The sequence below is a fragment of the Podarcis liolepis genome (assembly GCF_965112155.1).
Source record: "Podarcis liolepis genome assembly, chromosome: 2".
NCBI classification, from domain to species: Eukaryota; Metazoa; Chordata; class Lepidosauria; order Squamata; family Lacertidae; genus Podarcis; species Podarcis liolepis.
Genome location: NC_139555.1, coordinates 104,863,919 through 104,884,920, shown reverse-complemented (window position 1 = coordinate 104,884,920; position 21,002 = coordinate 104,863,919). Strand labels below are relative to the sequence as shown.

The following is a 21,002-nucleotide window of genomic DNA, read 5'->3' as shown; positions in this document are numbered from 1 at the left end:
GGATGGGTTCAAGCAGCTGGGCTGTATCCGCCTTTTGCCCCGCCGGCATCTCTCCCCACCTTGTGCCAGAAGTACGTCCTGTCTCTGCCAAGGTGTTCCTGCTCATTGCCTCTCTCTGCCAGGATGCCCTGTGCTTTGCGGCTTTCCGTGCTGTGCCCGGGGCACACACTTTATGTACTTTATGGCTCTCTCCCTTTCTCCATTATTTCCACCTCTCCTTTGGAAGGCAGGAGTGGCGGCAGGAGGTTTAATCAGAGTTAGGGATTCTTTTGAATACAGAACCGGGAGGGTGAGTATTCCAGGGGAACTCATGTGGAGTCAATGGGCTATGGACTCAGGGCGTGTAGTCTAAAGCAGCAGCAGCAGCCTCCAGCTTTTTCAGACCCCTTTAACCGAAACGTGTGTTTGGAGACCGATTTCCTATTGTTAAATTTATCTTTATACCACATATTTCTGTGGTGGTGGATCTGCTGTCCTGTGACCCACCTTTAATCACCAGTGCACTACAGTTGCCATTTGGCACTGAATGCCCACATGTCCGAAGCAGGTATCCTGCTTGCGGGTTCCCCATAAGGGGAGTCTGGTTGGCCCCTGGGAAAACAGGGTGCTGGAGTAGATGGGCCACTGGCCCTGATCCAGCAGGATTCTTCTTAGGTTCGTGTGGGCTGGTTCTCCAAGACGAGGGCAGCTGGCAAAAAGAAGAACTTGGAGGTTTCTCTGCATCAGCCCCTTATAAGGCAAAAACTCAGCTGGAGCAGAAGGTGTGTGTGTGTACATTTGTGTGAGAGAAAACAAGATTGTTTTGTGTGCAACCATCAACCTCCAATCACCTCCTCCCTGCCCTCATTCCTTTTTATTGAGAAAGCATGTGCTCTTTGTAGCATTGCCTAAGAGAATGCCCGTGAGTGGTGCCAACTAAGTGGCTGATCTGTACCCAGGCGAGGGAGGGGGGGTAGGCAAAGGGTGTCCGGCAGCCTCAGCCCCACAAGTGGGGAGGATTAGCTCCGTCACATGCCAGGGCCTTGGATGCACGTTGGCTGTGGGGGGAGGGAAGCCAGACAACGAGGAAAAGGGGCTTTGTGTCTGGGCTGTTGTTTGCCGCTTTGCTCTGCTCACAACTCTTGTCTCTTCCGGGGGCTTTTTGTTGTTGCTGCTGTTGAAGACGGGTCATCCGCACCCTCCACCCTGGTTTTGCAGAGGCTGCTCAACACAAAAGGAGATTTTCAGGGCTTTCCCCAGGTTGTTTTCTTTGAGGAATTTGGGTTGCCCGTTGAGCGGGGCTGGCGACAGCGAGAGTTTCGATGGTGCTGGAAAACACCCTTTCCAGTACAGACCCCCACGTTTCTCCTATGAGCTTTGTCTCTGGCATGGCACTTCTTTACTGGCTAGAAGGAAGGGGAGAGGAGCCGGCTAACTCTCTCTTCGGCTCTGTACACACCACACATTCAAAGCGCAGTCCCCCAAAATCCTGGGAACCGCAGTGGGCCCTGGGAATGATATGCCCAAGAGGTAAACTGCGGCTCCCACAATTATTTGGGATGAAATAGTATGCTTTAAATGTGCTTTGCGTGTATGGAGCGTACGCAGCCTTTATTTCAGTGGCTTCAGAAAGAAAGAAGGAAGGAAAAAGGGATCCCACCCACCCCACAGCTCATTGGGGGTGGGGGAAATGGAAACCACCATGTGCAACAGCCCAGTATGCACTTCAGTGTGTGTGTATGCATGTGTGCAAACCCATTGTGAGCGTGATTCCTGATGTGCGGGTTCCTGTGACTCCCTCTGCATGTGTACGAATGTGTGGATTCAGCATCGCTTGCCTAGTGGGTGACTCACCACCCTGCATTGTGACGTCGAAACTAGGACTCCAGAATGAGAGAGGGTGGGTTTTTGTGTGTGTTTCCTCCCCCCCCCCTTTAAAGGGTTTTGCTCATTATATAAAAGGTAGGCCTGGAAAATTCCTGCCTTCGTTGAGCCGCCCAAGTGTTTCTGAAGTACTTGGCGCTCGAAGAAACGAAAAAGCAGAGATGGGCCTCAAAGGGCAGGCAGTGATGCCAAGCTAGCTCCTTGGCACAGGCAGAGGCATTGATTTTCGACCTGGGAAACGAGTGCCACTCCTGCCCTGGCCAGGCCAGGGAAGCAAGAGGCTCCAGAGCAATGCCATAGCATTAGGGCGAGTCAATTTACCCACTGCTGGAACCCGCAGGAGAAGGTGAAAGCTCTTGTACTCTGGTCCCGCTTGCAGGTTTCCCACAGGTTTCTGGTTGGCCACTGTGACAACTATTAACACTGATTAGAATGCTTACATCACCTGTAACTCTATATGAAAAGGATTAGGGCAAGGGGCAGGGTGGTGCGCTACCCAGGTGATGCTGCAGCACCCAGATGTTCTAAGGCAGCAGCTAGAGGCACCAAAATGTCACAAGCTATAGACTTAAATGAGACCTCAGAGATTGCCTAGTTCAGCTCTCTCTGCTCCACGCGGGACCTGCAATACCTGGATGCGGCCACTGCGTCCCTAACAGGTGGGTGTCCAGCCTCTGCTTCATTGCCTCCATCGGAGGAGAGCCCACCCACCTCCCAAGGTGGACTGTTCCATTGTTGAACAGCTTTCGTCAGTTCGTTGCTCCAAACTCTTTTAGCTGAATTCTGCTTCCTGGCAATTAACACTGGTTGGGTCTGGTCCTGCCCTCCGGAGCGACAGAGAGCAAATTCCTCCCAACTTCTGTGGGGCAGCCTGTTAGATATTCGAAGATGGCCATCATGTCTTGTGGAGTCTTCTCTTCTCCAGGTTATAAACTTACCCAACTTTTTTTCAGCCGTTCTTCTTTGTTTCCAGGACCCCTTGTATTTTTCTTGGTCATCCTTTCAACTGACCAATGTCTGTCTTACAATGTGGCAACCAGAACTGTATTTTAGGCACAGTCTGACCAGTGCATACTAAGAGTAGAACTATTGCTCCTTGTGATCTGTTAATGCAGCCTATGTGAATGCATTTGCTTTTTACGCCGCTGTATCTCACCGCTGGCTCATGCTTAGCTCACAATAATCTAAGATGCTTACCCTATTTTTTTGCCCTATAAGACTCACTTTTTCCCTCCTAAAATGTAAGGGGAAATGTGTGTGTGTGTCTTATGGAGCGAATGCAGGCTGCGCAGCTATCCCAGAAGCCAGAACAGCAAGAGAGATCACTGCTTTCGCTGCGCAGCGATCCCTCTTGCTGTTCTGGCTTCTGGGATTTGGATTTTTTTTTTCTTGTTTTCCTCCTCCAAAAACTAGGTGTGTCTTGTGGTCTGGTGCATCTTATAGAGCGAAAAATATGGTAAATCCTTTCCAGCTGCTTTGATACAAAGCTAGGTCTCTCTTCTCAAACCCACCAACCTCACCCAGCCCCAGTCCTGTATTTTTGCTTATTGATTCTTAGTACCTATTTCTATTGAATTTCTATTGCATTTCATCTTGTTGGATTTGGCCCGGCGTTCCAGCCTGTTGAGGTCTTTTTAAGACTTGGTTCTGACTTTTAGGGCATTAGCGTCTCCTCCGTGCTTTGTGCCATACCCTGATTTGATAAGCTACTCTTTCACCCAAGCCGTTTATAAAGATGTTTAGCAGCACAGGACCTTAAGACAGAGAGCTGTGTGGCACTCCAGACCTTGCTCCAGGCTGATGCAGTGTTATCCATGTGCAACTCGCTGGGTACGGCTGAAGGTTGCTAAGGTATAACTAACCCATAGTAAGTGATCTTGCAAAAGACACTCAGGAAAGGGTGAGCTTCCGTGGATCATTAGGTTTCCTCCCTGAAGTATCTCTCCCAGCGTGTAAAAGCAAGCGCTGCTGTCCATTTGTATAATGAATAAAAACTAGGCAATTTACAGGCTGTGAAGAAAATAACTACTAAACAAGGACAAGCCCCAAAAATGTTACAATACTAAATTTTGACCAATGCTCATGTCTTTTTGTTTCTTTGTCATGCGTTATGTACTGTTTTACTGGTATTTGTATGCCAAAAACGAAACAATACATTTCTGGAAAAGAAAAAGTGGAGGAGGACATTCTTTCAGATGGCTCCTGAACCTTCCAGGTTCTGTTTCTTGCTGAAATTTTAAGTTTCGAGTCCTGTTGGTGGCAGAGATAAATGTGAAAGTTGGGTGGCAAAAAGTAGGAAACCGGAATTAAGGAGACGTGCTCAAAAGGAGGAAGCTCAGGTTAATTTTCCTTTTCAGCCATAGATTGAGATTGTTCAAAAGCTGGCTTGATGCCCTGCACCTATTGGCTGATTTGACTAATCCTTTGTTCTTTGCCTTGACAGAGGGCAGTGGGTGCTCAGAGCTGGCTGAGGCAGAGGGTGCCGAGGCGACTGGTGGCACAGCAGAGTCCAGCCATGAAGGGAGAGCCATCACTGCCCCTCTGGTGGTACCCATGGGCCCCGGGAAGCTGCCCGTTCCTGAGCGGGAGACCTGGACCCGGCAGATGGATTTCATCATGTCCTGTGTTGGCTTTGCTGTGGGGCTGGGCAACGTCTGGCGCTTCCCATACCTCTGCTACAAGAATGGAGGAGGTGAGGAGGTGGCCACGGGGGGGGGGGACACCAGGTTGGGTGGGTGAGAGCGGGTGTCTAAACTGAGGGCGATAAGACTCTGAAAATGGACACTCTTTTTTGGAGGAAGTAAAGAATTTGAGCTTGGAGCTGATCTGGGAAGAGGTAGCTTCTATTGACTTGCAAGGAGCAAAATCATCCTGGTACCCTGTAGTACCTAACCCATTTTTTGCTGCTCCTATGGCCATAACATCAGCTTCCCTATTCTGTGTCCTGTTGCATTTTGTGGGTAGCTTCTTCTGTTCACTTCTGGTTAGCCTGGGTCAATGCAGATGAGAAATTTTTTTCATCCCTAAGTGGCAGAAGACCACCGCAAGTATACAAATATGTGTGAGGTCTGTCAGTAGCAAGTGGTGTATGGGATTTTTAATTTTTTTTATTATTACTTTGATTAGTATTCTCCACACACACACACACAAAAACAATGAAAAATAACAAAACACAAAAACAAGCATACAAAAAAACCCACAAATCCAAATCTTACAATTTAATAATATAAACACTAAAAAGAAAAATAAACGTTGACTTCCACCAATCCCATAGCACCTCCTTTACCTCTCATTGTGTCTTCCTGTTTTCCTTATCATCTCTATCCTAGCATCTAGATATAAATCCCTCTTTCTTATCCTTTCACTTCACAAGGTTATTCCAGACTCAGCCAGATTTCTCTCCCCGAATCTTGGCTTTTAAGGTATTCATTTAGGCACTCCCATTCCTTTTTCATTTTACCATGTGCATTTTATCATGTGCTTGAACTTGACACAGAAGCTGCATAGAATCATAGAACTGTAGAGTTGGAAGGGACCCCAAGGGCTATCTAGTCCAGCCCCCTGCAATGCAGGAATCTCAGCTAAAGCATCCATGACAAATGACCATCCATCCTCTGCTTAGTAAGGAGAGCCCACAACTTCCCGAGGGAGACGGCGAGGAGCATGACAACATTCTCTCTTCTGCCTGTGAATATGCTCAGAGCCTAACTAGTTCCATGCACCCTTAGCAGTGTGCTAAGCTACCACTTGGTAAATAATCATGGGGCTATATCCAGCCAAGTTCTGTTCAGAGTAGACCTGTTGAAATTAATGAACCGAAGTTAGTCACATCTATTAACTTCAGTGGATCTACTCTGAGTAGGACGAGCACCGGCTGCAGCCCCACCTGCCCAGGCAACGTATACCCTCGGATTGTGACTTTTGCAGCTGCAAAATTTTGCACCATCCCTGAAATGTGCCTAATCCCTAACTGTGCATTATTTCTAATTGGGACCTGGTTAAGTAAGTAAGGCTGGAGACAAACAGTCATTTTTAAGAGGTAAGAAAGTGACTCAATTGACTTTATCCCACTGTCAGATCTGGAAACTTTTTTTTTTTAAAAAAACCCCACTCTACAAAATCCTTTTATCAGAGAAGAAAAAAGTGAGACACATGCATATACTTTTGAGCAAAACTCTTTCTTTCAAATTGCTTCTAACTCTCCAAGAATTGCCAGGCTCTGGCCCAGAGATGGGAAACCTCTGCTTCTCCAGTTGTTACAGGACTCAAGCAGCCCTGACCAGCATGACCAGTCAAAGCTGGTGGGAGCAGTAGTGGTTCCTCTAGCCTGATATCCCTCTTTTTCCTGAGAACCTTACTTTTCATTCCATATGGAAATGGAAAACTGGGATAACTCTGCACATGCTCAGAGGCATCATTCTGTATTGTTGCTCTGCTTCTCTTAGACCCAGTGCTGAAATCAGATTCCTTAGCTGAGCCTTCTGATTCGGTCCTGGATTCTGAATTGTGGTGCTCATGCTCCTTTCTGCTCTTATTCCTCCATGTGGGACCTTAATGGCTTTCCTTCCACCCTGTACTCATCTCTCATGGCCACTGGGAAAAGCATAACCCACATACCCAGCTGAGGAAGTGTGTGTGTGCAGCATCACATGATGTTCCAGAGGGTGGGAAGGAGGGGAGAGCGAAGGAGCTGCTGTGGACACTCATTGGCTCATTGACTTCTCAAACCTTAGCCGGGTGGGAAGATTAGTCTCGGTTCAATGAGACCAGATGAGCGAATCTGATTTTGCAAGCGGATTCTGTGCTGCCGAGCTGAACAGTCTAGGATGCTTTTCTTTCAAAGGGTTTTGTAACACAAGAAAGAGGGGGGGGGGGACACACTCCATCTCCAGCAGTGTCTGAAAGTATAGCAGGCATCCCTACCCACAGATGCAAAACTGCTATGGAAATCATCAGATGAATCATTCTGTGCCCCCGCTGATTTATTTGATCCATGTAGTGAGCAACGCAATTCAAACTGGGTTTATGTATAACCTGCATCGAAAATAGCCAATGGGGGGCATAACATAGAGGAGATAAAATCGAGGCCATGTGACTACAGAACTAGCAGAGTGAAACAAACCACCTTTAAAGGCCACTGGGTCCGTGGATGTTAGCCATGGAGAATTCACTTGAAAATGGAGCAGTATGAATACTGGGTCCCAGGCCTTGTCCATTGGTTTGTGTCCATAGGATTCAGTTTCTAGGACACAGAAGCAGATGCTCAAGAAAGGATTGCTTGCAGTGGATGCCAGGGAATGCCTTCAGTGCTAGAAGGTAAAAGTAAAGGGACCCCTGACTATTAGGTCCAGTCGTGGCCGACTCTGGGGTTGCGGTGCTCATCTTGCTTTATTGGCCGAGGGAGCCGGCATACAGCTTCCAGGTCATGTGGCCAGCATGACTAAGCCGCTTCTGGCGAACCAGAGCGGCACACGGAAACGCCGTTTACCTTCCCGCCGGAGCGGTACCTATTTATCTACTTGCACTTTGATGTGCTTTCGAACTGCTAGGTTGGCAGGAGCAGGGACCGAGCAACGGTAGCCCATCCCGTCAAAGGGATTCGAACCGCCGACCTTCTGATCGGCAAGTCCTAGGCTCTGTGGTTTAACCCACAGCGCCACCCACGTCCCTTTCAGTGCTAGAAGCTCACATGCAAACAGGACTCCTCCTGTCAACCTGTTTGTTGAGCATTCATCCTGGTTTTGCTTGCGGACAGCTTACCTGGAGGTGGTTAGATGATGTCTTGTCCTTACTGAGACTTTGTTCTGGCGTGTTGATTGATTTGAAGTATTTGTAACACGCTCTCTGTTGAATATTTTCAATCCCAGAGCACGGAAGAAGCAAAAAACAACAAGTAAAGATATACAGTGGGGAAATAACAATATACAAAAATTACATACATATTTTTAAGAATTCTTGACATTGTTTTTAGAATGGGTAAAGCAGGTTTTACTGTTTTTAGAGTTTCTTTGTTTTCAGAACCTGAGTTTGTGTGTCTTGTATGCTGCTTTTGATGGCTTTGTGCTATGAAACTGAGCCTCACTTAGCTTGAGGACAGGGAATCTGCTTTGCCTGCAGAAGGCCTCAGATTCAATATTTTGTGTATCCTCATAGGACATTTTCCTTTTGTCTTTAATGCTGGAGAACTGCTGCAAATTAGTAGTGACAGTGCTGGGCTAGAGAGGTTAGATAGATGCTCCTAAATGTACAAGAACCCATTGCAGAAGTAAACAGGAGCTAGGGATCAACTTCCCCACCCCACCCTGTATAGCAGGTTGGTGAACAACAAGGGAGAGAAAGCCATGATTCCTGCACTACAGGGGTTGGACTAGATGACCCTTGGGGTTCCTCCCAACCCTGTAATTCTATGAAAATGGGGGAAACTCTCAGGATCTGACTCCTTTGGGTCCACATTTCTCCTAGCATCCGTATGAAACTGCTGAGCCGGACCAGCTACTTTTTGTTTAATTTATTCATTTAATTGGGTTGTTTCCCTTCACTGTTCTGTACAATTTATACTCAAACCAGCTCACCAAAAATAAACCCTCTAAAAATATCTTAACAATGAGATGATTTAAAAGCGGGGGTGGGGGTGAGGGAATGGCACAGTTTATGTGCAATTAAGATGACAGCAGCACAGAGCGAAAGATTCAAAACAGAGCAGAAGACTAACCCGGGCTACTCGGAAGGAGGCTTACTCCTAGATAAGTGGGGTTAGGAGTATAGTCCTCTAAGCGGGCGCCAAACGCACACAAAAAGAGAGTGAGGATGACAGAACTCTCCTGGGAGGGGTTTCCAGAGTTTTAAGGGGTCACCACCAAAAAGGCCCCGTCTCTCATACCCCTCTGCAGTGCTTCTTACAGCAACAGGGCTGACTCCCGATTTCTGCACAGGTGTGTTCCTGATTCCGTATCTACTAATCGTCTTTGTCGGGGGGATCCCCGTCTTCTTCCTGGAGGTGGCCCTTGGGCAGTTTATGAAGCAAGGTGGGATCTCTGCCTGGAACATCGCCCCACTCTTCAAAGGTAAAAAGGCTTGGAATGTGAACCGCATAATAAGCAGGCTATGCTTAGGAACCACTTAGGCTGGGGGCTCGTTGGTTCACTGTGGAAACTCCTCCCTGGAAATGTAGCCTTATGAGGCTTTGCCCTCGGGTGGGGAAAATATTGCGCCTGGGAAAGGGAAGTGGGAGTCAACAGACACTCAAGGAATAGTTCAGAGAAAAGGCTTTTATTTCTACCATCCATGAACTGGTAGAAGGAGCAAGTGTGATAAGTCACAAAAAAGCATGCACGAGTTCACAATCATGTGCACAAGCATATATACCCCTTTCTAGTTCCCTCCCCCTTTCTCCTCCCTCAGGAGTCCTGCCCCATGTTGAGGTTCCTCTGAGCATGAACAGAAAGCTGTCTTGGGACTATTGTGGACTCTTGGCAGGAAAGGGGGTGAGGGGGTTTCAGTGTGTTCCAGTTGTTTCATTCTTGTGCTTTGGCATGGTTCCCGGAGAGAAAGCAAGTTGCAATGTGGTTCTGAGAAAGGCCTGAGAAGACAATGGGCTCTGTTCTCTACCTTGTTGCAATCTTTTTAGTTACAGCAAGCGGAATGTTTCTGATGCTTAGCTGCTGAGAAAATGATTTTGAAAAGCTTTGAGAAGCTTTGAGCCTGCTTTGGTGGGGGGTGACTTCGGGCCTAGGTGAGGTCACCTGTCCTCACCTTCCTTCAGAAGGCCTGGCAACCATTTTGACAGGCCAAGGATGAGGAAACATCAGTGGCGCTCCAAATGTTGCGCTGCACTTCCCTCCAACTTTAAGCCTGGGCCGTTGGCTGGCTGGGGCCGGAGTGCAACCAGACTACCTCCGTCCTTGCTGTGGAAGAACTAGCACAGCCCTGAAAAGGAGCAGCAGAGAGGCCCTTTACTAAGCAGCGGCTTGGAGGATGGACTCCTCCCTTTGAATTAATGGAGAGCGTGGGGTGTAGACACAGGACTGAGTCTGCCTGTGAGTGGAGAATCGCTACCACCGATTTTGTCACTTCTCAATACTAGCCACCAGCGATTCCCCACCCCTCCAACATTGCATCGTGCATTATTATTGTTGTTGTTGTTGTTGTTGTTGTTGTTGTTATTATTATTATTATTATTATTATTATTATATTTTATTTATACACCGCCCTCCCCAGCCAAGACCTGGTTCAGGGCGGCTAACACCAAATATAAAAACAATTGATTGAAAGACGCCTTAAAAAACAAGATTAAAACATTAAAATGCAGCCTCATTTCAGTGGAAACTCAAAACTTTTTTGGGGGATGAAAACGTCAAGTCTTCACCAAGGCTAACTATCCAGACTGGGCCTACAGAGCTGGGCCTACACCAGCAAGCTTCCCAGGCATATAGATAAGGCTACACTAGCACACCGGGTTTTTTGGGAGGGGGGCAGGAGACGGACATGGCAGATGAGGCGAAAGGGCTGGCAGCAACGGCTGTGCACTCGGTAAATGCGTTTTGACGCATGGCCTGAAATGCCTCATATCCAGCCCTCTACGTACATTAGCAGTCACGGTAACGTGGGGCTACTGCAGGAGGATTCTGCCGACACGTTGAATAATGTATTGGATGAAGAATTCAGAGCAAGTTTTAAAGCCCTTAAGGTTATTTCAGGACGTGGTGCCGGGAAGCTTGAAAGCGTGTGGGCCATGTCTCTTGTGGGCTCAGAATTTGGACTGGGGGCTGAATGAGGAGCCAGGCCTTTGACAGAGTCTTGGCCTTCTGCTTCTTTGCAGAATAAAGTGTGCAGATAAGGTAAACGGATGCTTCGTTTGTATATGAAGACACTCCTCTTTGCCCTGGCTTTTGACACATGAGATTGTTGGCTATTTGCAGATTAGTTGCACTGCAGAAAGCTTGCTGGGGAGAACACATATTCAAGAAACGCAAAATAACTTTATCTAGGTTTTAATAACAAAAACAAAAACTCCTTTTACATTAATTATATCAATAAGCATGACCCATTCACCAACCCATCAACCAGGGTACTGAGAGAGCTAGGCGCTGCTCTTTATATACTATACCCAACAGCTTAATTAACATAATTTAACAGCACCTTCTATACTGTTTCACAGCTGTAAAACTAGGTCACGTTATTTGCTCTGCCCCTTCAAGAAATACACATCTTGTGGAACAATAATGAACCTTCAAATTTAAAGAGACCATTCAGCAGAGATAATTTATTTTCGGGACCCACCTTATTTCTGTGAGCGATAGAAAGTTGCTTTAAACTGTTTTTAAAAGTTGTGTTTTAATTGTAGTAACACCCTGGGACCTTAGCGCGAAGGGCAGGCAATGAATAACAGCAACAACAACATGTAGGCTATACAGTTGAGCTTCACATGGTGGAGAATTGAGGTTTCCCTGGCACAGATTCCCCCCTCTGCTCCCCAGTAGAGTCTATGCCGCCTTCGCTATCAGCTGTGCAGCTCAGCCAGAAAGTTGTCATGGAAGAAGAAGGTGGAGTTGGGCAGGGCTTAGGCCTAGTCTGCGCATGCAGCACAGTGAGGTTGTGGGGTGTTGGAAGTGCCAGAACGGACTGTAGCTCAGTGGCACCCAGAAGGTATCAGGTTCAATCCCTGACGTATCCAAGTCTAATACCTGGGGATGTGGCCTGCCTGAAATTCTGGAGAGCTTCTGCCAGTCAGTGTGGACAGTACTGAGGTAGATGGACCAACGATCTGAATTTGGTGCAAGGCAGCTCTCAATGGATCTCAGGCTGTCAGTCAGGGGCCACCCCACTTCCTTGTTTTTTTAAAAAAACCAAAAAACCAGGAGATGGAAAACAGTGCGTATTTTCTATTTGCAGGGAGGTCTTCCCTTTCCTTTCACGTAAGGGAGCATTCAAGATATGATCTCTCACCTGGAAGGTAAAGTGGTACATTCTGCTCTACCACGCTGGGACTCTACCACTTCATTCTCACTGCATGCCCGAGCCAGGCCTTGGTGGGAATTGAACATGCTGCCCTTCCCTCAGGAAGAAGCGCATGCCTCCTCCCCTTTCCCCTGAGCCAGCCTCTGACCATCTCGTTTCTCCCTAGGCCTGGGCCTGGCCTCTATGGTCATTGTCTTCTTCTGCAACTCTTACTACATCATGATCCTCGTCTGGGGCCTTTTCTACCTGGTGCACTCGCTGACGGAAACCCTGCCCTGGGCCACCTGCGGCCACTCCTGGAACACCCCCCAGTGCACGGAGCTCTTTGGCCTGGGCGGCTGCGACGATAACAGCACCGCCACCAACAGCAGCACTGCCAGAAACTGCAGCAACCTGACTGACCAGCGTTCGCCCATCATAGAGTTCTGGGAGTGAGTGGGTGCTAGTTCCCTAGAGGGATACCTGGAGGTCGGTCTCTTGGGGGGCGATGCGGTGTGGGGCCTGCAGGAAAGGTTCCTGAATTCACAGGGTCAGGTGGGGAAGAATGAGGGGAGAGCGGAAAGTGAGGGAGAGGAATGGTGCAGACAAGAAGGGGGTCCTACACATTTTGGCACCTGAGGCAGAAAATACAAAGGGTGCTATCCATGGTGATAAAAAAGACAGTATATGATTTATATACGTTGATTATTTACTAATATTGTTTATTCATCACCTTCCACACATGTTTCAAGGTGATGTACAAAATATAATAAAAAACAGCTTTAAAAATACAGTGGTACCTTGGGTTACATACGCTTCAGGTTACAGACTCCGCTAACCCAGAAATAGTGCTTCAGGTTAAGAACATTGCTTCAGGATGAGAACAGAAATCGTGCTCTGGCGGCGCGGCGGCAGCAGGAGGTCCCATTAGCTAAAGTGGTGCTTCAGGTTAAGAACAGTTTCAGGTTAAGTACAGACCTCTGGAACGAATTAAGTACTTAACCTGAGGTACCACTTTAGCCCAGAAAATAACAGCAGATAAATTTAAAAACAACACAAAGAAGACGCCCATTGCGGGGCCCCTTTTTAAAATATTATATCAATTATATTTACAAAAATTATTGACTATTTGCTGCCTTTTAATGGTACCCGAAATCTGTCATCTGAAGTGAGGTGCTTCATTTAGTTAGTTGTTTAAATCGTTTATAACTCACTTAATATTTTGAATATCTCTAGAGCAATGACTAATGGTAGAGTCAGTGCTAGATAAGGACAGGGGCAAATGGTTTTTCTTCTTGTCCTCCTGCTCAAGCTGCAGCCCCTGCTAATTTCCCTCTCCACTTCCTCTCCCACCTCTTAGGAACAAGGTGCTGCGGATTTCGGGGGATCTGGGTGAACCGGGAGAGCTCAGCTGGCAGCTGATCCTCTGCCTGCTCACGACTTGGGTCATTGTCTATTTCTGCATCTGGAAGGGGGTCAAGTCAACTGGGAAGGTAATGGGTCTTCCTTTAAAAGTGTGTGTGCATGTTACTGTGGGGGAAGCTTCTGAGGAAGCATAGAAAAAAGTCAGTTATGGCATCAGGGCAGGACTTTAGGGCAGATGCTCAGGACTATGCTCATCAAGACAGCCCCCCAAATGTAGCAGGGCTGCCATAACACATTTTGAAGTAAACAGTACACAAGACCACCTAAAGCAGCCTCAGGTGGGGAGCCTCAGGCACCTGGGGGGGCTGAACGTTCCCATCCAGGCATCTCAATTTGACCATCAAGACTCGCCAGTCTGCCCTCTGTGAGTGCTTTTGGCTGCCAGGATTATGCCCTTGAATAGTGCTAATGCCTGTTTGTGGTTTTTTAAAAATAAGATTTCATTACAGTTTTTTCATTATACAATAAGATAAAAGAAAATAATCTAAATAAAAGCAAAAACAGAGAAAGAGAAAATAAAACACCAAAGGAAAACCCAAAAAATAAAAGGGGGGGAAAGAGGGAAAGACTTCCAATTTTCCATCTGTCAGTTACATAAAAGAAATTATTCAAAATGCTTTTTGGAGCTGGCCGACTTGACCAGAAGAATCCGCGAACAGAAAGAGGAGTACCAAGAAGAATGGAAGAAAGTTAAGGAGTATTTAGTTAAATATTCTAAGATAACATAAGTAGAACTATTTGTAAGCACCAAATTGGCTTAGGAGTTACCGTAAATATGTTAAATTGCATAACACTGTGGGTAGAAGTGAAAATGAAAAGAAAGAAAGATGTTAATTGACTAAGTTAATTTTATTTGAAAATAGTATTGGAAAACTGCTACAATGAGTTACATGGAAATTCAGCTAGGGGGATATGAGGAAGTCATCTAACAACGAAATCAAAAGTGAGATTATAATAGCTAGGATAAATGTTTGTTTGTTTGTTTGTCTTTTTTATATTGTAATGTTTTTCTTTTATGTTTGCTATAAATTTGGAAAACCAATAAAAAAAATTTGGGGGGAAAAAGAAATTATTCAAAATATCCACTCTAGAATGACATCCAGCAATTCTACTTTCTGTTAGGTAATATTTTCCCAATCTTCCCAGCCAAATGTCTCAGACTAATCCATTTTCCTTTTACACAAAAAAGTCCAGAAGCGCTTCTCTATTTATTAATAATTTCAGCAATAGCTTTTCCCTAACCAAAACCTATCAACTTTGTCTCCAGTAATTTCAACTACCATTCCTCCATATTAATAATACGACGAAAACGTCTCTTGTTTTATGGATGGAGAGATGGGTGTGTCTGACTTTTGCGGGGCTGCCATGTAGCCTGGCATGTGTGCAGCTGTTGCCCCGCCCACTATGCCCTCAAGGCTCCACCCACCACTGGCATGTGGCCCCCTAAAGGTTCCCCATGAGGCCATGTGGACCTCAAGCTGAAAAGGGTTCCCCCACCTTTTAAATAGCACCCTTTCTCTCCCTAACCCATAATAAGCCTAAAGCCTAAAATTACGTTAACTGCTCCACTGATAACAAGTGTATATTGGCAATAATAACACAAAGGGAGCGCAATACGGTCACTAATGACGGATCCATCGGCATCTTAATGCTGAAATTTGTTATTTGTATTTTTTTAAAAAAAGATATTTATTAAAAGTTTTTAAGATATAACAAGAAAAAAGAAAAATAAAAAAACAATTAAAAACACACATTAATTTTCAATAACATAACTTCCATACACTTATTTCCTCGGACCTCCTCATACCTCCCTTCTTTGTATTCCAGTTCGATTTGTTAGTTCAGCAAATCCTTACCATTAAACTTTTACCCATTTGTAAAACCTCTTTTTTCCCCCATATCTCTTAAAGCATTACAGCTGGAAACCGCTTAGTTTCTATCCAACATCCTTCTAACATTCATTAATTTTACAATGTTTCTGTAAGTAGTCTTTGAATTTCTTCCAGTCTTCTTTCACAGACTCTTCTCCCTGGTCTCGGATTCTGCCAGTCATTTCTGCCATGAAATTTGTTATTTGTAGTTCAGAAACTGTAAGGGAAAAAAACTCCCAGCGAAGATAGAATCTGAGAACATGCTGTCACTTCCTCCTTCCGATTTAGCACTCGGGCCTGTAATAATTTTCTGACGGTGGTTGCACGGTTGGTGTTTGTTGGAAGGCCAACCCCCACCCAGCCACACACGACGTCAGCTAGTAACTGTCATTATACAATTGCTGTGGTGAATGAAAAAAACGTTGCGTAAGCAGTGGTAAGAAAATACCATAATGGCCGTTAAATACAAGCAAATGCAACTGGCGTCCTATCGCATCTGGCGTTAATTCTTTATGTGGATGGGAGTGAGATGTTATATGGCCAGTGCTCTTGTATCAGGTGACACCACAGTTGCCCTAATTTCTCCTGTGTGTGTGTGTGTGTGTTGTCTTTTGGGATGGGCGTTCTGAGCATCACAAACATTTCTTCTGTGAAATGCGCATTTTTGTGGTGCTCAACAAATAATTTCCTAGTATGTCTCTCAGCCAAAAAGACAAATTTTAAAAAATAAGTAAAGTACTTATACATTTCAAATATATACATTTCACTGATTTTACATTCATTTTGACATTTTAAAACTTGACTTCCTTCCCCCTCTTTCTACGGTTCCTTAAATTAATCTGGATATTCAGAAGATAATAAATTTAACTTGCTCATTTAGTTATCTTCTTTATTTATATACTCTCACATAGCTGCAGGTTATTACAATAATCCTGCCAGTGTTTTTATCTGTTCACAATTTATCTGTAAATATTCAATAAACCATTTCCATTCTTTTATTAAAAAAAGGTTTGTTCCCTTGATTTCTTATTCTTCCGGTAAGTTTCGCCATTTCTGCATATTCCATAAGTTTTTGTATCCATTCTTCCTTTGCTGGGGCGACTTCTTTTCATTTTTGGGCAACTAACATTCTTGCTGCTGTAGTCGTGCACATTAATAAATTTCTATACAATTTAGGTAGTTCTATCCCTATAATTCACAGAAGAAAGGCTTCTGGGTTCTCCCCCCCCCCCATGTTATTTTAAACATCCTTTTCATTTCATTATATATCATTTCCCAGTAAAAAAGACACATTTTTAACATGAGCCCCATCCCTTCCTCCTGCAGTCCAGGCACCCACACCTTTGCAACCCACCAATCTGAATGCAGCCACTCAACACCCATGTGCAACAGCCCACCAGTGTGGTGCTGGCGATGTCCTAATAATAATATTGGAGGATGGATGGCGGCTAACAGATTGGGGTTGAATCCTGACAAGACAGAAGTACTGTTTTTGGGAGACAGGGGGCGGGTAGGTGTGGGGGACTCCCTGGTCCTGAATGGGGTAACTGTGCCCCTGAAGGACCAGGTGCGCAGCCTGGGAGTCATTTTGGACCCACAGCTATCCATGGAGGCGCAGGTTAATTCTGTGTCCAAGGCGGCTGTCTACCAGCTCCACCTGGTACCCAGGCTGAGACCCTACCTGCCTGCGGACTGCCTTGCCAGAGTGGTGCATGCTCTAGTTATCTCCCGCTTGGACTACTGCAATGCGCTCTACATGAGGCTACCTTTGAAGATGACCCAGAAACTGCAATTAATCCAGAATGCGGCAGCTAGACTGGTGACTGGGAGTGGCCGCCGGGACCACATAACACCGGTCCTGAGAGATCTGCATTGGCTCCAAGTACGTTTCTGAGCACAATTCAAAGCGTTGGCGCTGACCTTTAAAGCCCTAAATGGCCTCGGTCCTGTATACCTGAAGGAGCGTCTCCACCCCCATCGTTCAGCCCGGACACTGAGATCCAGCGCCGAGGGCCTTCTGGCAGTTCCCTCATTGCGAGAAGTGAGGTTACAGGGAACCAGACAGAGGGCCTTCTCGCTAGTGGCGCCCACCCTGTGGAACACCCTCCCTTCAGATGTGAAGGAAACAAGCAGCTATCCTATCTTTAAAAGACATCTGAAGGCAGCCCTGTTCAGGGAAGTTTTTTATATTTAATGCTGTACTGTTTTTAACATTTGATTGGGAGCCGCCCAGAGTGGCTAGGGAAACTCAGCCAGATGGGCGGGGTATAAATAATAAATTATTATTAACCTTGCTTGGCAGGTGGTCTATTTCACTGCACTCTTCCCCTACGTGGTTCTCATCTTGCTGCTCTTGCATGGCGTGACGTTGCCCGGTGCGCTTGACGGCATCATCTACTACCTGAAACCGGACTGGACCAAGCTTGCTGTCGCTCAGGTAAGAACTGGGGTGGCACATTCACAGAGAGAGGGGATGTGGAAGGTTTCCAACAGGGAATCAGCTGGGGAAACGGAGGCCGTAGCCAATATCTGTGTGCAGGGAGGCAGGCCTTTGCATCTAACTGCGCCTTTGCCCTCTGGCCAGGCCAGGCCTGGTCATGCAAACAAGAGTTCTGCCCCCCCACTCGGTGGGGTTTATACCACGGCTGTTCCCCTCACCCCAGGTATGGATTGATGCTGGTACCCAGATCTTCTTCTCATATGCTATCGGGCTGGGAGCCCTGACCGCACTTGGCAGCTACAACCGCTTCCACAACAACTGCTACAGGTGAGGCCCCACACCGCATACGGGTAGCCTTTTAAAAAGAGATCTGCATGGCTTTCAGTCCCCAAGTGTGGAATCTGCTGGCTTTGTCTGAATCCTGATGGAGGCACTGCTTTTATTTAAACAAGAGTTTGTTTCTAGCTCCTTGTGGTCTTGAAGAAAAGCCTTGAAAATGCTACTAGGGCTTCTTCAAATAGTGGCATCTATACCCTGCACCCACTAGGTCCTCATCTCTCTCCTGTCCCCAACCACACCCCATTCCGCAACCCGCATGTCATCTTCCAACACATTTATTGCTTCCCCTTTTCTGTGTTTTGCTATTCTGCACAAGTACAGAATTTGGTGCAGTACAGAGAATTCAGAAGCCTGACCATCTCCATTCCCTCTCTCCCTCCTCTTTAAAAGCAGGTTTACAGCTAAGGCGACAAATACAGGGCTGAAATTGTGTGTGTGTGTGTGTGTGTGTGTGCGCGCGCGCATGTGTTCTCACAGTGTGTACAGTATCATTTTTATGACTTGCAGAAGATGAATGAATTATGCAAGATGAAAATGTCTGCAAATGTGCTTGATTTGATCATTTAAGTTGGTCACAGAATTCAGCTTTTCTTGGTGCAGATTTTAGGTCGCATTTAGCATAGAAGTCTTGGTTGCTGTTTGTTTGTTCTTTCTGTGCAGAGTATGCACAGATATGCATATTTCCTTCCATGAAACTTCTCTGTTTTCTCTGTTGTGCGAACCCATAGGCTAGACGCCACTCTCACCTTTGTCAGCAGTATTATTAATTTATATACTACTTAATGTGCCAAAATGTCTTCTAAGCAGCTTGCAACTTTAATACATAGTGAAAATACTAAAAAAAACGATTCCATTAAAATCACTAGTTCAGCTCAGGGGAGAGCTTGCCTGAACAGGTGTGCCTTCAGGAGCCGGCGGAATACCAATACTGATAGGGCCCCTCGCACTGCAGCAGAGAGGGCATTCTGCAGCAGTGATGCCACGAGTGAAAAAAGCCTCCCTCCCTCTGCGTTACCACAAGTTGATAATCATCAGGCCACGATAAAACTGGTCGTGTTCCATTTTGCAGATCGTAGTACCAGGCGCCAGAGGGCAATATGGTTTTTCATGTCATGTGTGGTCTGCTAGTTACCTCCATGGTTGCCCCCAATTAATTTGCTGCTGGTGCAGGTGAAAGCTACACACACACACACTAAACCCTGGCAACGTCAGCTGCCAGGAAGCAGGAAAGGGCAGGAAACAAACCATCGAGCTGCTGTTTGCATGTGTCCCTAAAGATCAAACAGGTTGCCAAGTCCTGCTCTATGACATCATACAAATTCGGAAATCTGGATAAAATAAGGAAATTAATAAATTTAAATGGACACACAATTTGTCTCGAATGCAATATTCGAGGGAGTGTGTGGAGTTGGGGAGTTAATATGGGGGTGGAGTGCGGCAAAAGCTTCTACCCCAATACCTTGAAGCCTTTGATGCACCACCACTGCCCTAAGATGCCCTTTCTGCAGGGGGTTGGACTAGATGACCCTCAGGGGTCCCTTAGAGCTCTACAATTCTATTATTCCAACTTCATGGTGACAGCAGCAAGAGGTTAGCACAGTACAGCTGAGCTGCAGGAGGGAGTTTCCTTCCAGCAGAAGATTGGATTGTGCCTATATTGTGCACTGCTTAATGCAACTGCTTGCTGCCATCTGCGATGCAAAATCTTACCCCTGCTTGGTTCCCCCCCCAAAAAAGAACCCTTTACCATCTAATGCTAGCCAACTCTGGTTTAATTTGAACCCCTCAACCTATACTTAGTGGTGAGATTCAGTCCTAGAACCTGTGACAAGAGTACATTGGAACATGTGCAGAGTGTCTCCGCAGGGGGCAACTGGGTTTATTAGAGGGAAGGAAGGGTGATTTCCAGGCAGGCTGGCGTCCTGGGCAGCTCTAACATGGTACAGGCATTGTAACCTCTTGCAAGGGAGGTGACCTGAGAGGGCACTGGGCACCCACTGGGTCCGAGTGGAGGGTGGGCTTGTGGCTATTGACTTGCCTGATCCTCCCTACAGGGACGCCTACGTCTTGGCTGTGATCAACAGCTCAACCAGCTTCTTTGCTGGCTTTGTGGTGTTTTCCGTCCTGGGCTTCATGGCATCGGAGCAGGGCGTGGACATCTCGCAGGTGGCAGAGTCAGGTGAGCGCCAGCTGTGGGGATTTCCTCCGATTCCCACCTCATCAGCCCATTTCCCCCTTTCCCTATGAAAAGGTGCGGCGCATGGGTGCAAAATAGCTGGGAGGCAGAGCACAAAGCCTACCTGGTACCTCCAGGTAGCACCAGGAAACAGCTCTTGCCTGAAGCCCTGGAGAGCCTCTGCCAGCCAGCGTAGACAGCACTGAACTAGATGGAGCTTTGGTCTGGTTTAGAAGAAGGCAGCTCCCCTGTGTCCCTCAAGGCTCAATGGCATCTCCATTTAAAAGAACCTCAAGCAGCAGCGCAGAACTTTGACTAGACCACGGAGAACTGCAGCCAATCAGAATGGGAAGAACAGGACCGGCCGGGCCAATGGTGTGTTCTCGCATGCTAAGCTTAGGTAACTTCTTAGAATTTTGGGAGAATGTAGGAAGAGCCTGTTCCATCTGGCCAATGGCCCACCTTCATGCAGCGTCCTATGAGAAGCCTGCAAGCTGGACATGAGCACAGCATCACCCTGCTCACCTGTGCTTCCCAGTATTCAGAGGCGTAATGCCTGTGGCAGTGGAGGCAGAACAGAGCCACAGGTGCGGCTAGTAGACATGGGTAGCCTCGTCCTCCCTGAATCCGTTCAGTCCCCAAGCTGGTGGCTATCGCTACAGCCAGCACCCCTCTTAACTCACATTGTCTCTTGCAGGTCCAGGCCTGGCCTTCATTGCCTACCCCAAAGCTGTGACGCTCATGCCACTCTCCCCTCTCTGGGCGACACTTTTTTTCTTCATGCTTTTGGTCCTAGGGCTGGACAGCCAGGTAAGCCACTCATGGGGAGTGTGTTTTTATTGAGCAGAACACGTTGCGGGGGGAGGCACGATGTAGAAATGGCGTAGAGCAGCGGTTCTCAACCTGTGGATCCCCAGATGTTGTTGGACTACAACTCCCATCATCCCTGAGC

At 46.7% G+C, this 21,002-nt stretch overlaps 1 protein-coding gene across 3 annotated transcripts in view; it reads left to right on the top strand.

Annotated features, from left to right (window-relative positions):
* The window catches only part of LOC310701353 (sodium- and chloride-dependent creatine transporter 1-like), a 32,822-nt gene that overhangs the window by 2,217 nt on the left and 9,603 nt on the right, over positions 1 to 21,002 (top strand). Inside the window, exons 1-9 of one of the 3 annotated variants that reach the window (XM_083492118.1) lie at positions 1,836 to 2,522; positions 4,307 to 4,555; positions 8,796 to 8,927; positions 11,987 to 12,251; positions 13,160 to 13,292; positions 17,398 to 17,532; positions 17,759 to 17,862; positions 19,929 to 20,053; positions 20,748 to 20,860. In XM_083492118.1, coding sequence (XP_083348244.1) covers positions 4,417 to 4,555; positions 8,796 to 8,927; positions 11,987 to 12,251; positions 13,160 to 13,292; positions 17,398 to 17,532; positions 17,759 to 17,862; positions 19,929 to 20,053; positions 20,748 to 20,860 — 1,146 coding nt within the window. In that variant the 5' untranslated portion in view covers positions 1,836 to 2,522; positions 4,307 to 4,416. Of the gene's footprint in view, positions 1 to 1,835; positions 2,523 to 2,558; positions 2,789 to 4,306; positions 4,556 to 8,795; positions 8,928 to 11,986; positions 12,252 to 13,159; positions 13,293 to 17,397; positions 17,533 to 17,758; positions 17,863 to 19,928; positions 20,054 to 20,747; positions 20,861 to 21,002 lie in introns of those variants that run through there. The other 2 variants (XM_083492116.1, XM_083492117.1) reach the window with 2 other exon arrangements.